Source organism: Alosa pseudoharengus, unplaced genomic scaffold (genome assembly GCF_046254945.1).
Source record: "Alosa pseudoharengus isolate Yale_2024_CS ecotype anadromous, Long Island Sound unplaced genomic scaffold, YU_APseudo_1.1 YU_APseudo_1.1_scf_18, whole genome shotgun sequence".
In the NCBI taxonomy this organism is placed as follows: domain Eukaryota; kingdom Metazoa; phylum Chordata; class Actinopteri; order Clupeiformes; family Clupeidae; genus Alosa; species Alosa pseudoharengus.
In genome coordinates, this window is record NW_027468650.1 from 17233447 (window position 1) to 17247788 (window position 14342).

The 14342-nt window shown below is 44.7% G+C and overlaps 1 protein-coding gene across 2 annotated transcripts in view; it reads right to left on the reverse strand.

The window, feature by feature from the left end:
- Positions 1–11013: 11013 nt before the first annotated feature.
- The window catches only part of sik2b (salt-inducible kinase 2b), a 43353-nt gene continuing 40024 nt past the window's right edge, over positions 11014–14342 (reverse strand). The window contains exons 14-15 of one of the 2 annotated variants that reach the window (XM_076290370.1): positions 14154–14242; positions 11014–13927 (exon numbers count right to left, since the gene is read on the reverse strand). In XM_076290370.1, the coding sequence (XP_076146485.1) occupies positions 13318–13927; positions 14154–14242 (699 nt within the window). In that variant the 3' untranslated portion in view covers positions 11014–13317. Of the gene's footprint in view, positions 13949–14153; positions 14243–14342 lie in introns of both variants that reach the window. The other variant, XM_076290369.1, reaches the window with a different exon arrangement.

Consider the following 14342-nt stretch of genomic DNA (forward strand, 5'->3'; position numbering starts at 1 on the left):
GAGGTTAGGTCATAGGTGGACCATGGAGGCAAGATAGCGGGGTTATTGGTGTTAAGCTGACAGCGTTACCACCCTGAGAGGGACTGTTTGTGTACGTGTGTGTAAGAGTTTGAGTGTGTGTGGGAGTTGTATTAAGGGGGAGGTGTATGTGTGTGTGAGTGTATGGGAGGTGTGTTTTTTTTTGTTTTGTTTTAGTAAGTCTGGTGTTTATGAGTTGGAGGTGTGTATTTGTGTGTGGGAGTTGTATGGATATTGTGTGTGTATGTGACCAAAAGAGAGTGACCGTTTGTGTGTGTGAGTTGGATTTGTGGAGGCGGAGGTTGGTTATGTGTGTGTGTATGTTGGGGCCAGTCCCATGATGAGGACATGTATGCCATACATTTCCTGCTCAACTTCAAACACACACGCGAGAGAAACCCAGGACCGTGACTTTCAAGTGTGTGTGTTTTGTGTGTTATGTGTGTGTGTGTGCTGTCACTGATCGGCGAGCCTGTTTCCTGTCCGGCCGGGCCCTGAGGGGTCGGAGGGTTGAGCTTGATTGTTTTCAGATGTTCCTGCTCTGCTCGTGTTTCGGCATTACGTAATGGCAGCTGCGCTGTAGCAGAAGTATAAATAACTCTCGGCATGTGGAGCCAAACTGATCAGCTGCCAGTGTTGCCAGATGCCAGCAAGGTTTTCCAGCCCAAAGCCTCGCCAAAAACCGCGAGAATGCACAAAAAACCGCCCAAATTTGCTTTTGCTTGTTTCTCATTTAAACACATTGAAATCATTAACAAGCTTTAAAATTACCCATTTTTGGACTTAGCCTATCCAATTTCAGAAACGATATTCAATCAAATGAACGCAAAAGTAGGCTACACGGACCTCAGTCAGACTATTCTTCTATAAGCTTATGTTACGGAAAATAATGCAATAAACGTAGACTATCAATGAGTCTGTTTGTGTCAATAGACGCTTGGAACAAAAGCATTCAGTAGACTAGCCTAACATAAAAACATTGAGTGGATATATGAACATACAAAATAGCCTAACGCACAACATTTCAATTATTTATAATAGCAACATGACATGCATATTCATGTATAACATTAGATGAAATCGCATTGATTATAGAACAGGGGTGTCGACTCTTTGCAGAGGCAGTGCGTTCATAACTGGTGGGCCAACTCTAGGCTACACAAAAAATATTTTCATAGGCCTACGCCAAATGTAGGCTAAAGGCTTGAGTTAAACTTGAGTCTGACACCTGTGATTTAGAACAATTAATTAATACATAGGCGCTATCTATTCCTTGAGACAGGCAGTTAGGCCTAGAGTTTTCTTGAAAATCGCGCTGAACATAGGCTATTTAGGCCAGTGTCAGTGCGCTCTTTGCAGAAGCAGTGCGTTCATGCATGGCAACTCTATACACGCAAAAAATATTTTCATACGCCAGATATAGGCTAAAGGCAAACTTGAGTTTGACACCTGTAATTTAGAACAATTAGTAGGCCTACCTGACAGGCAGTTAAACCTAGAGTTTTCATGAAAGTCGAGTTGAACGAACAGGGGTGTCAGTGCGCTGCAGAAGCAGAACGTTCATGCATGGCGGGCCATCTCTACACAAAAAACATAGGCATATGGCCAAGGCCCTTCGTGAAAATTGCTTTGAGCAATTGTTATTAGGCCTAAAAATAATTAAAAAGTTCTAGTAGGCTTTGTCAAACTTCCTCAACAACTGTCGGGCTGGACGGAACGTGGGCCGTAGTCCTATGTCAAGCCATTCGCGCAAGACCTGTGCGCACATCCATCAACCCTGAAAGAAGGGGAAAGTCCATCCTGTCTCGTAGGTAATCTTTCAGCAGTGTGCACCCTCATAAAGAGATTGACTGTAATGAGAAAATTATCTTTGCCCACTTTGGCATATTGATATTGTCAGTCAGCTAGCTTAATTTGAAAACCCCGCGAGCTGTGTGTTTGAAGGGCGGTCTGCGCCGCAGTAGGGGAGAACCAGACTGAAACACTTTTTAATTAAACGTAATTTACAAAGACATCGTAAAACACTGAAAGCTACTATTTTGTCACAAGCAACCTACATCTGTCCTCTGTCAAATACAGTTGCATTTTCAGGTCTGAACAAAACCATTCAGTAGTTATTTAAGGAGAAATCGAACGTGCGTTTTGTTTCATTCGTCCCTCCTGGCCGGGATAAATGAAACGACATGGGGGACGAAAGAAACATACAGCTTAAACTTCCCACAACTTCAATATTTGACAACATCATGAATGGTTCTTAATATGTGTTATTTTAGATAAATTACTGCTGGGCTTTACTGTCTGCTATGAATATCTAACAATTTATTGCCGTCATTGTGAAGCGCATATCTCGCGGTTATGGAAATACCATGCACTATGCCATTTATAGCTAGAATGCATGTTTCGATACATAAGGTGACGTGAGCTGAGAGTGTCTGTTGTGAGTTTAGGGGGCACGTCAGCCAGAGGGTGTGTGAGTGAGTGAGTGAGTGAGAGACTGCTGCCTGCTGAGGGTCGCTGGAAGAAGGGTCTGAAGTGCCTATGTGTTTCGGTTACAAAAACCCGCCGAACTGATCCGAAACCAGCCCAATTTTTATACACCCGCCCAAACCCATTTTTGCCCGCAAAATAGATTGCAAAACCGCCCAATCGCCCAATCTGGCAACCCTGTCAGCTGCCTGTAGAGCGCTAGGGTATATGTGTGTGTGTGTAGTGTCGATGTACGAGAGGTTTACGCTAACGTCCCTCGTCACCTGAGAAGGCAGATTCCTCGATCACTCCTGTCGGTCCGGGGGGTGGGTGGGTGCTAGAGCAGTCCTTATGTAACGCCAGCTCCATGTCCTCAGTGACGAAAGTTGACTTTCAACATAGATGTCAGCCTGTGATTATGCCAACTTTCACTTGCCTCACAGGGTGAACCAGAAAATACCTCCTGCCATAGATCACGGTTGTGTAACGGTGAGATTGAGATAAAAAAATATATATATTTATTCGGTTTAATGGCCCTGTTTATATCTACCAATCCAAACACACTATTAAAAATGGCAACCATACAAAACACTTCATACCCTTGGACCACAGCCCCTAAGCAGAAAAACTTAAGACAGCAATCCATCTCTTTTTAACCTTTAAGATGATTGCTCTTTAATCTGTTCCATCTCGCTCATCCATGCACACCAAGACAAAAACAAGAAGATCTATGTGTTATAGCACTCCAAGTCAACATCTCATGACCATAAGCTCTGAACGGCTCGTTAAGATCTATCTGATCCCAACTTGCTGTAGTTGAACACTAGCCTGGCTAGCGCCACCACTTCTCAAATCGCGCGCAAGGCAGCATGGGAACACCCAGGCTAGTGGAACACAGCAGTCGCTTCCCCACTGTCGGGCCAAAGCCGGGCCAGGGGGCAGACGTGGCATACTGGTTAGCGCTTTGCACTTGTAACCGGAGGGTTGCCGCTTCGTACCCTGACCAGTAGGAACGGCTGAAGTGCCCTTGAGCAAGGCACCTAACCTCTCACTGCTCCCTGAGCGCCGCTGTAGCAGGCAGCTCACTGTATCAGGATTAGTGTGCAGTGTGTGTAGTGTAGTGTGCTTCACCTCACTGTGTGTTCACTGTGTGCTGAGTGTGTTTCACTAATTTGCGGATTGGGATAAATGCAGATGCCTCACGGGATCAAAAGAGTGTGTGTGTATGTATGCGTGTATATATATATATATTATAATATTTATTTATTTTTACTTTACTTAAAGTTACGGCATACTGAACGGCTAATCGCTTCCCCACTATCACTTTATCACTTCCTGGGAGGTATTCCTCAGGGCTATCGTCGATGGGTTTCCGGCCTCACCTTTAACCTACAGCCAACCTGGGCTAAGTGGTGGTGCTTGAGGTGATGTGAAGGAGGGTTTTCCTGTGGCTCAGGGTGTGGAGGCATGGCTAATTTAGGAGATAATGAATGTCAGTAGACCAGGTCTTCTCTGTTTTGACTATTTCTATTTCAACTGTTCCTGAATCCTGACGAAAATGCAGTGTTCTGGTCAGCCAAGGACATCAAGACAGGTGTGGGAAGAACAAAAATGAAAAATACAAACAAACCAAAAGACAATCAAGGACTTTAAGTCCTCCCAGGCTCTTGTGTGTTTGGTTTCAGAGGTGAAGCCCAGCTAGTCTGACTAAAACGGTACAGAGTCTGTGTGTGTGTAAAGGGGAAAAAGGCAGCAGCACACCTGGTTTGGGGACCCTCCAAGTTACCTGTTATGTTATGGTAATATATTTTATTGATGGACCTTGTGGAAGGTCATGGCTTAAGAACATGACCTTCCCCATGATCTAATACAGTGGTTCTCAACCTTTTTTCAGTGATGTACCCCCTGTGAAATATTTTTCCAGCCAATTACCCCCTAACCAGCGCAAAGCATTTTTAGTTGAGAAAAAAAGACTTAAAATAGAGCACTGTGCCATCAGTGTCTAATTTATTAAACTTTTTTTACTAAAAATTTTTTGAACATTTTACATTTTAATAATCCATGACTGGCGAATAGCTTAAACAAATTTCGGGGTTTGTCCAGTCCACATTGGGGGTGGTTTTGTTATCAAATGTCGGTGCCTAGAGCAAAAAAGGTTGGTCAAATGTTTCTTAATCAGTCTTGGGTGTGGTTTGGGCGTAACATCCTTTAAAGTTTAAAACAATGAAAATGACATCTGTCATTCCCTTTAACAGCAAGCAGCGCAACTTTAAACAGCGCATCAGTATTTTGATATAGTCAGTGGCCCAGTTGGCCCACAGGTATTCCACTAAACGCATCTGCACTCGTCTATTATTTGAACTCATTGGCAAAGTAAAACTAACTTCACCGTGGTGTCATAGTCAAAGACAAAACAGTTATACACAGTTAATTACTTTCTCTAATGACTGACAATGGGTTACCATCGAAAACATAGCCTGAAAAAAGCAACACTTACCCCAATAATATTCGAGTGACTAAAAAACTTAAGGACCTGCAGAGGAGTTGCTGCTTACATCTCCTGACAGTGCGTCTTCAGCTGTGCTCCATATGCACCTTGCTAAAGACCAGTTCAGTGCATGATCAATATCAGAAGATTTATAAAGACGTTTTTGGAAGCAGCCTAATGTTTCATGGTTTGGCATAAAACTGCTAATGAGAACTATAGCCCACTTAAGAAAGTGAAAAAACGTATAGCTTACTTATTTCATAATATCTATATAAAAAAAAACCCACCAAGACCTACGATAGAATGATTGAAACATTCTTACCAGTGTTCTCACCAACCTAATATTGACCATAAAATGTCCAATTGCCCTCGTTTAGGAGAGGAAAAGTAGGCTACATTCGTGCCAGGGATGTAGCGTAGTGGTAAAATAAGAGGTGGGTGAACTGAATTCTGCAATCTCGGTGAGGTGGACTGCGCCATGCGGTATCGGATTTTAAAAAAAGGCATTCAGAACATGTTTGATAATGTAAGTTATTGTGCAGTATTGGGAATATAGGATAGTATTGGATAATACAGTTTTGAATGTTAAAAGTGAATAAACTCTTTTGAGAGGTGGATAAACTGTGTTTACTCACGTTTAGCCTCCACTACATCCTAATTTGCGCTCATAGGCCTATTCCCAGCTTCGTAACAGAAAGGTAATATTTGAATGTAAGCTATACAAAGTAGGCTATAGATATTTTATAACATATATAGCCTACACAACCAGGGATGGATTACTGGCCCAAGGGGTCAGGGGGCCCTGAAGCCCAAGTCTTTGCATGGAATCATTGCCTCAATATCAACAAATCAGGATGTAGGCTATGAATCTGATTGAATTTAGTATTGGCAATCCCCAAAATGCACCAGAATACAGGAAATCACATCAAACAAATTAAAAAATGTCTGGGGGAGGACCCCCAAACCCCCCCTCCCACATATACGACAATTAGTGGGGGTCCCATAATACATCTGGGCCCAGGGGCCCAAAAGTTCATAATCCGCCCATGTACACAACCAAGAGACGGAAGTTGTCCTCTGAAAGCAGGGCATCTTCATATTTAGTGTTGCGTCGGAGTTGCGTAGAGGTGAAGAGCGCACACTTTTCAGCAAAACATAGCCTATCCTAAAAGAAACGTTAAGCCTACATGACATATCATGCTTATAATTTAGTCCAGTGTTTTTCAACCTTCTTTGTGCCACGGCACACTTTTGACACTTAAAATGTCCCACGGCACACTAACATCCTGTGTGAAGAAAAAATAAACATACCATAGCCTTAAAATAATACAGATATGGCCTTATTATGGCTTCTATGCAAGACCTGCTCAATAAAACAAGCGCCCTCTGTTTCATTTGTAGGTGACTATATCGAATTTAATTGTTGTTATGAACTGGATATGTGATGATTCTGTGAATACTGGATATGGGGCCCCTGTTGTACAATGCCTGCATTCCACAAATAGTGCAATCATACAGTCAATGAGAGCATGTGGTTATAAATTCTTTGATGCAACAGTTGCTTTTCTGGACCAGTGAGTGACATTTGGGTAATTTTCTGCGGCACACCTGATGATCTCTCACGACACACCAGTGTGCCCCGGCACAGTGGTTGAAAAACACTGATTTAGTCCTCTGTTTTGTAGGCTAAATCAGCATATTACCCTGGGTCATATTGGAAACGTACAGTAGCCTACTGTACCATAACGTACAAGATTATGCTGTAGGCCTAGAGGTCTTTCCTTCATAAGCTAGGCCTACCCATTTTTTTTCTACAAAGTAGGCCTAAACATACTAAATGTTGATGATTCACATTACTGCAAGCAAAAGGAATGAAAGCGAGCAGAGGACAATGGACATGGATGCATACGATCTCTTTCCAGAAAGCTTTGCTGGGAAAAAACATAATTAGTTAAACTATTCGAACTGATGCATATAGGCTAGTTAACATCAGATGGCATAGGCTAGGCCTATACTAATGTTTTTAATATATAATTTTACATAGGCTACAGCTTTTAGGCCATTGATTTCATTAAAACATATGCTAATGATATTGATGAGGGGGTGTTTACAAGGCGGAGACCTAAAACCATCCTGCTGCGCACAAGTTGACGTTCATTTGTGATTTATAATGGGCACATCTGGAAGGGTGGTGTACTTTTGCACATCTCCATAGAACTTTTTATTTATTATTTTTGATTTCTCCTCTATCTACCCATGTCCTTGATTGCCTAGCTTTTCTGCCCCCCCACCCCCATCCCCAACACACATAAAAAAAAACACACACACTTACATCATCACTGTCATCACCACACATACATACAGCACACTGCTTGCTACAGTAAGCCTCCTCTACATACTTGCTGCACACTGCCCCCCCCCCCTCCTTACATACACGGCACATTGTCGTCAGGATCTTCTCCAACACACATCCTCTACATACTTACAGCACACTGCCCCCACCTACCCACAAACACACACTGCACACACACACACAGTCACTGCTCCACTCCCCTCCCGCCCACACACACATCTTCACTGTCATCACTCACATACATCATACATACTCTGCTTGCAATAGTAAGTCCCTTCACCATACTTGCAGTACACTGCCCCCCCCCCCCTCCCCTACATACACAGCACATTATTTCATCAGAAAGCTTCTCCAACACACACCCCCAACATACTTACAGCACACTGCACCCCCCCCAATACACAGCACATTGTCTCATGAGGAAGCTTCTCCAACACACATATTGCACACTGCCCTCTCCCCACATACTGTACACAGCACACTATCCCATCTCCCTTGTCATCCCCCCAACACACACACCAAGACCCCTGGCAGCTGGGTTAGCCCCTTGAGCCGTGGATCTGCCCAAGGTTTCTTCCTTGGTAAGGGAGTTTTTCCTTGCCCCTGTTGCTCTTGGGTGCTCCTTGTTGGTGCCCCCCCCCCCCAATCCCAATCCTCCCCCACCTTTCTTATGCAGCCCTTGCCACTTAATCTACTAAACCCCTCTTCTATACTTCTACCCCCCCCCCCCCATAAATGCACAAATAGGCTGACACCAGACATAATTTCACTGCATTTCTTACTTCCAGTAACTATATGCATGTGACAATAAACTTCCTTGTATCCTTGTAACTCACGTACTGTCATCTGATCTTGGGCACTGCCAGTCAAAAAAAGCAAACAGGTGCGCGCTCTGCACCTCTTTACGCAACTCCGACGCAACACTAAATATGAAGATGCCTTGTTTTCAGAATATAACTTCCGTCCCTTGGTTGTGTAGGCTATATATGATATAGAATATCTATAGCCTACATTGTATAGCTTACATTCAAATATTACCTTTCTGTTACGAAGCTGGGAATAGGCCTATGAGCGCAAATTAGGATGTAGTGGAGGCTAAACGCGAGTAAACGCAGTTTATCCACCTCTGAATTTTCAGAAATAAAGTTTAGGCCTACCCACCTCTTATTAGAGTTTATCCACCTCTCAAAAGAGTTTATTTACTTTTAACATTCAAAACTGTATTATCCAATACTATCCTATATTCCCAATACTGTACAATAACCTCCACCATTATCAAACATGTTCTGAATGCCTTTTTAAAAAATCCGATACCGCATGGCGCAGTCCACCTCACCGATTGCTTAATTCATAGTTCACCCACATCTTATTTTACCACTACATCCCTGGCACAAATGTACTTTTCCTCTCCTAAACGAGGGCAATTGGAAATGTTATGGTCAATATTAGATTGGTGAGAACACTATATACTAGATCACCTGTAAGAATGTTTCAATCATTCTATCGTAGGTCTTGGTGTGTTTTTTAGATATTATGAAATAAGTAAGCTATACGTTTTTTCATTTTCTTAAGTGGGCTATAGTTCTCATTAGCAGTTTTATGCTAAACCATGACACATTAAGCTGCGTCCAAAAACGTCTTTAAAAATCTTCTGATATTGATCATGCATATGACAAAGAGACATGAGATCGTTGGTCTTGGAATTTTGATCGCACTTAGACCTCAGATTACTTGCAGTACCCCGGCATTACCACAAGGAACCTGAGTTTGAACCTGACGTGGAGATAAGCACTTTTCCACGTCAAGGTTTTTATAAATCTGAGCGTTGGCATGGATTTGAGCGTACGCACGGTGGAAGATCAAATCTGTGCGTAAGAACGCTTTATAAATGAGGCCCCAGAACTGTGATGAACATAAAATCAATCACTTTCTGTGGTCTCATTTTACAATTAGATTGTGTGCACAATTTAGTATATTGTGTGCTCATTTTTACTGTGCACTCATTTTAATAGTGCGCTCATTTCACAGAATTAAAATGAGAGCACAATTTAGCCTAGTAAAATGATTGCATGTTCTCTGGATATAGGCCTAGACAAAATATCTTGCAATGACACCTCTGTGGTTCCATACTCATGTAATGATTATGATTTTTTCTTTTCTATTTGCTCATTTGTTTGTCTGGCTCTTGCTTTCAGTTTGTAAGCCATTGCTAATGAGTTTGTGCAGGAGGCCAACCACTGTAATGCTGACAATCATTCCAGAGGACTGTCATCCACACTAATAATAAACCAGGACCCTTGCATGGAATCCACATAATGAGCATTCATACCAACCTCGCATGGGTGCTTCTGCGACCTGTTTTAAGGTTCACATAATAGATGCTTTCACTGACACCCGTCATGTTGTACCATTTCTGAGCGGAAATGCTGTGAGGGGTTGTTGACTCTCTGTTACACCACAAACAGTCCAGCATCTGCCTGGTTCTGTCCGGTTTACTGTAAACAACATGGTCAGTCATGCGGCGCGCAGTGTAGCTGGACTTCTCCACGTCCGCTGCTTACATTACCGCGCAGGACCACAGAGTGGCCCAACAAGCCTCATTTCATTTCAGTAAACACTGCCAGCAATGGAGGACTCTGCTTGTGTGTATGTGTGTGGGGAGTACTACTGTCTACACTGCACTATATGTCTTATAATGGTTTATACTGCACCACCTGTCTATATCACATTGCAGTTTTCTGCTTTTATGCATTATTTATAACGGTTCCTACAGCACAAACACATTATAATAGCTCCTATTCTATTTTCTATTTCTATTTTATTTGGATCCCCATTAGCTGATGCAGAAAACATCAGCTACTCTTCCTGGGGTCCACACACAACATATAACAAGCAACTTATTGACACATAACTGGACCAGCACTACTAAGACACAAACATAGCAGCTCCTAAAGTACTCCTTATTACAGGTCCTACAGTACTGACAGACGCATTATAACAGCTCCTGCAGTACTGACAAAGGCATTATAACAGGTCCTACAACACAGACACATTACAACAGCTCCTCTCGACAGACATATTATAACTGGACCAACACTTCTGACCGACAGACATAACAGCTCCTACAGTACTGACACAGACACTACAACAGCTCTTACAGTACTGAGAGATGCATTATAACAGCTTCTATAGTTCTGAGAGACTAATTTGAATAGCTCCTGCAGTACAGACAGACATCATAACAGCTTCTACAGTACTGACAGATATATAATGGGCCCCTGCAATAGACAGAGACAATGGTCGTTCAGTACCGACACAGAGACATTATAATTGCACCAGAGGTACTGAAAGAAAGCATATTATGAATGCTCCTGCAGTTCTGACACCCATTCTAGCGGTTCCTTGTGTCCTTACTGAGCGGCAGGAAACTGGGTCATCTTCTGCTCTGCGCACAGAAGGATAAAAAAAATGTCAGCTCATGCTTTTAGCCATATGGTAAGTGGGTTAACACTAATCCCGCCTGCTTAAGATCTGCAGGCAAGAAATGTCATTACGACCATAGCACACTTTCAGACAGCATGGTGGGAAATGTGGGAATCAGGGAATGAGCACATCTAAAATGAGTCTTCTGATGTCCCAGTAAGAAAACAACACACATACACACACAGTCAGTCAGACAGACACAGCATTGATCAATAAATCTTTTCAGTTTTTAATCTCTACAGCAAGTTAGCTTATGTGTGGTCAACATGGGGAGGGTAAATGTAAAGGTGGATGTCGAACTGAATGGTGTTTGCCAGCAAGGATGTGATTAGGGTTCTGTGACACATTCACTATTCTCATATTCATTAGAACTAGTATTCAAGAAATATTGCTATAATACTTTTCAACGGCATATACTGATTGACCAAAACAACAACAACAACAAGAAAAAAAAATACACTGTCGAAAAGCTAACCAATAAGCCCGAGCCCCACATGGTGGCGCTGTCTGGGCCGACTTCTGAGGGGACTTTGGTTTTGTACCTCTGGAAAAAAACCTGGGTCGACACACACACATGATCTGTAGGAATTCCAACATTAAAAACGAAAGAGGAATCAAACTGAAAAATATAGTTCTTCAAATCTTAATTTAGAAAGAAAGAGGAGAGACAGAGAAGGCACAATGAACACTATCACATTTAACATAATATTGGTTGCATCTTCAAACCACTTTTCAAAAATTTCTAAATTCCTAATACCATTTGACTTTTTGAAATAAAGCATGTGAAACAACCACATGAAGGTGTCCTGTGGGCCCGGAAGAGGCGACCAGCTCGAGTCTGTTATTGGGAGAGTCCGGCTGGGAGCATTCCGCACTACTGGTCATCAGCCTCCTGGACCAGCAGTGGAACACATCTCTCGCTCTCCCCACTACATTACATTTACCTCTACACACACACAGCTTTCCTTTTCACTTCCTGGGGAAAAAAGTGCTCCAGTAAATTCTCTTACTAAGAAAACACACACACACACACACACACACACACACACACACACACACACACACACACACACACACACACACACACACACACACACACACACACACACACACACACACACACACACACACACACACACACACACACACACACACACACACACACACACACACACACACACACACAGATTCTACAGTCTGGCCTCTGCTGAGGAGTCGTGTGTCCACTCAGTCCAAGTGATCAGGCCTGCTTGTCCAGTAATGTAGCCCCGTGTGTCTCAGAGATCCTCTGCAGGTTTCAAGTAGATTAATATGAGTACTGCAGGAGGGGGGTGGGGGGCGATTTGCTGGGCGTCGCTCCTATGAGGTTTGGGGGTGGTGGGGATAGTGGCGGAGAAGTGAAATGGGGCTACGTGCCATACGCAGTGATGCTGGAGATGCAGGAGATTAGAAGATGGTGGGGGTTGTGGGAAGGTTGGTGGTTGTGGTGTGGGTTTCCAGTGTATTATTGGGGGGTGGGGGGGGGGGATCCCGCAAGACACCAGTCCCCAGAGTGCAACTCCACCAGACTGCAGTGATGTTCGGCAGAGTATGTGACTGACAGACTGCAGTGATTCTTCAGCAGTGCTCATCACAGGACTGACTGCAGTGATGTTCAGCAGAGTAGTGCTCATCACAGGACAGACTGCAGTGATGTTCAGCAGCTCACTGCAGTGGTTGACTCAAGACACATCTTATGGCTTCTCTCATACTCTGATCAATATATATTGCTTCAATTTTGACACACACACACACACACACACACACACACTGAGAGTAATGCACCACCACTGCTTGGGGTTGTGTAGCTCAGCTTTCTGCTCTGATGGCGTGGTGTGTGTGCACCGAAGGTGCTTGCTGCGCAGGCCTGAGGTTGGGGGTGTGTATGTTCCTATGAAGAGTGTGTGTGTGTGTGTGCGCTGCTTCTGCCTGCCAGCCTCGGGCTCCGGCCACATCAACACACACTTCGTGGCCCACCTCTGCTTCTGTGCGCGCACAACACACACACACACACACACATACACACACACACACAAACATACAGCTCAGCTCACTCCTCCTGCATGGGTGTGTGTAGACACATCAACACGTGTGTGTGTGTGTGTGTGTGTGTGTGTGTGTGTGTCTTAAGCAGGGTACACACATACACACACACACACACACACACACACTCACACACACACACACACACACTCTGGAGAGTGGCCATAGCTGTACCAGGCAGTGGGGACTTTGGGAGGTAGGAGGGTGGACTGTGGTGTCAAAAAAACAAAAAAAAACAACACAAGATAGTATTGGAGTCCTTAGCTTCAGCACGGTCACAGAGTAGTGTTACTGTTTGTGTAGGTAATCACAATAGAAAATCGTTCATCCCTTGGTCAGGCTCCCCCCTCCCCAGAACGCAACACCCCGTTGTCACAGTAACACTGTTAAAATAGGCGTCCTGGTGTCTGCTGGTGTGTGTCCGGGCTCAGTTGACCAGCACGAAGCCGTGCTGTGTGTCCACCGTCTCCATCATCTCGCTGTCCAGGAAGGCGTCGCCTTGCAGGGTCAAACCCTCGTATGCCGCCGCCGCCCCTGCCTGACCTCCTCCCCCTCCTGCCCCAGCTGATGCCTGCCCGGGGGGCCCGAGTGGGGGAGGGGGTGGCGGGGGCTGTCCTGGCTCCAGAGGGTACTCATACTGCTCCTGGTACAGAGGCTCGCCCAGGGGCACAGGGCCCTGTTCGCAGCCAGGGGGGTACCCGTAGCTCAGGGCATCAGGGTGGGGGGGCATGGAGTGGGGCTGCAGGTGGGGGTAGTGGCCCAGGTAGAGGTCAAAGGGCATGGGCTCCAGGCCGGGGCTCATGAGGGGGCTGAGCGTCTGGGAGCGGCCGAATGGGGGCAGGGGCTGCTGCTGGTGCTGGGGGTGGCCTGCGGGGGGCGCTATGGAGCCCGGGGCCGCCACGCCAGGGGGGTCCGGGAGGCTGAGTGGGGGCTGGTGTTGGTGGGGGTAGGGGCTGACGCCCTCTACGATGTGCATCTGGTTAAAGTAGGCCTGCAGCTGCGACTGCTTGTGCAGGTACAGCCGCTTCTGATGCAACCTGCCAGAGGACGACAGCACACTGTGAGTGTGTGGGTGAGTGTGCATACTTTAGCAATACTTTGATGTATCAAAACAAAACGTGGTACATGGATTCGGGACATAAAATGTGAGGATGTTAAAGAAATTTTGCTTCATTTGACCTTTAGGGTACATGTAGCACTCGAGTGTGTGTGTGTGTGTGTGTGTGTGTGTGTGTGTGTGTGTGTGTGTGTGTGTGTGTATACCTGTGTTCCTGTAGCTGTTGCTCCAGGCTGCGGGGTGTCTCTTTACAAAACATCTGACAACTGGGGCTGTTGGCTAGCAGGTTAGGCTTCTGTAACACCCACACACACATAAACATCAACTACATTTCACAGATTGCTCAAACCGGTCACAATTCACACATTACACACCTCAGACCACACACACAGACA